Below are 1,506 nucleotides of genomic sequence, written 5' to 3'. Positions count from 1 at the left end.
ACGCTCACACAGGAATTTAGAATACATTGACATGCATACTCACAGTAAACACAGACAGACACGCGCACTGCACGCAAACTTGTATACTGCAAATTAATATTTACTACACGATGGAGTTTACATGCGCTACACTAAACAATTTATACGCACTGTACACTTATAATATACTACATATGTATAAACTATACGCTGTGGACGTGCTCTAAATAAACGCTGATTATGTACTATGTATACACGATCAATCCGCGCTACAGTGAAGTACACGTATGCGTATATATAGTAGAGCATATATAGACGTAGAGCGTATACTGTGTGCACAACGTGTACTTCTCTCTGTCTTGTCTAGCATGTTTCTCCTAAATATATATTAATCGCAATTGACTGACAGATCTATCAACGCACAGCCCATACTAATCGACCGATAAATCATATACTGGCTGTTCTCCCCAGCTTTCACCGTGGTACATAAATAAATAAGATAAAATAGTCTATGTATAATCGTTTTACAATCTTTTTGTACTATTCAACGAGAAAATTATTCATTAGCGAACCACACATGACACATTATTAAATCACTAATGCTATTGTTAATTTTTTTTTGACTTAATGTAACTAACTTATATTCCAGGGTCCACCAGCTCCAATGCTCGGCGGAGAGCTGTCTCTGATACCGATAGAGCAATTAATTCAAGTGGACGATGTCAAACCGAGACCGTCTACGTAAAATTTCCTTTTAAAAAACGCATTTTAGTATTAAACTTTTGTATCGAATGGTTATCGCTTGATCATTAAGAAATAAGTCAATTTTATATTATTATTATTTATTGTAAAGAAGTTTTAATTTCAATAGTGTATACGTGATTTTTATTTCTGTAAAACCGTAAGAGAGCTGTCACAGTGACAGTTTTTCGTTTGATTTTTCATGTGTCATTTATTTTTTGTTCAGAAAATGTATAACAGTTTGGAAACACTGTTCTAAAGCATTCATAGTTAGTGGTTTAGGTTGTATTTAGGTGCAGTATATTTAGTATAGGCTCGTATCGTCGATAGACGTTTTGGTAGACACTAGATGGGGTTGCCACAACAAAAATCACGTTTACCCCAAAAATCTGGAGAAAGCACTTGGTTACATTGTGGTTCGAACGAAGTACAAATAAATGTCAAGAATTTTTCGTCTCAACGAGAAATAATGTATGTGATAATGCTGTGAGCGTGTTGTAATGATGGCTTTTTTAGCATTTTTAATACATTTGGATGAAGTTTTTCGATGTTGTTGATGTGTTTGTTATTTCACATAGAGTTAAGTCAGATTTTGCGAAGAGATATAAACCGCTTTATCACTGGATGTTAGGGATTAGGAATCTGGGTTTTTGTCAAAATATAGTGTAAAGAGTATTTTTTTATTGTGTCGTTTTATAAATTATTGTTTGTTAGTAGAATAGACTCGTATTTATTTCTACTTAAAATTAGTGATTTGATATTGGATATATCATTTTTTATTTACTA

General features: G+C 33.2%; 1 protein-coding gene across 2 annotated transcripts in view; it reads left to right on the top strand.

The window, feature by feature from the left end:
* The window catches only part of LOC119836772 (anoctamin-8-like), a 27,312-nt gene extending 25,819 nt beyond the window's left edge, over window positions 1–1,493 (top strand). For both annotated transcript variants that reach the window (XM_038362231.1, XM_038362230.1), the window contains exon 24: window positions 629–1,493. In XM_038362231.1, the coding sequence (XP_038218159.1) occupies window positions 629–724 (96 nt within the window). In that variant the 3' untranslated portion in view covers window positions 725–1,493. The remainder of the gene's footprint in view (window positions 1–628) is intronic.
* Window positions 1,494–1,506: the final 13 nt, after the last annotated feature.

Source organism: Zerene cesonia, chromosome 25 (assembly GCF_012273895.1).
Source record: "Zerene cesonia ecotype Mississippi chromosome 25, Zerene_cesonia_1.1, whole genome shotgun sequence".
Lineage (NCBI taxonomy): Eukaryota > Metazoa > Arthropoda > Insecta > Lepidoptera > Pieridae > Zerene > Zerene cesonia.
The sequence above is the reverse complement of the archived record's forward strand: the minus strand, read 5'-3'. Positions and strand labels throughout refer to the sequence as shown.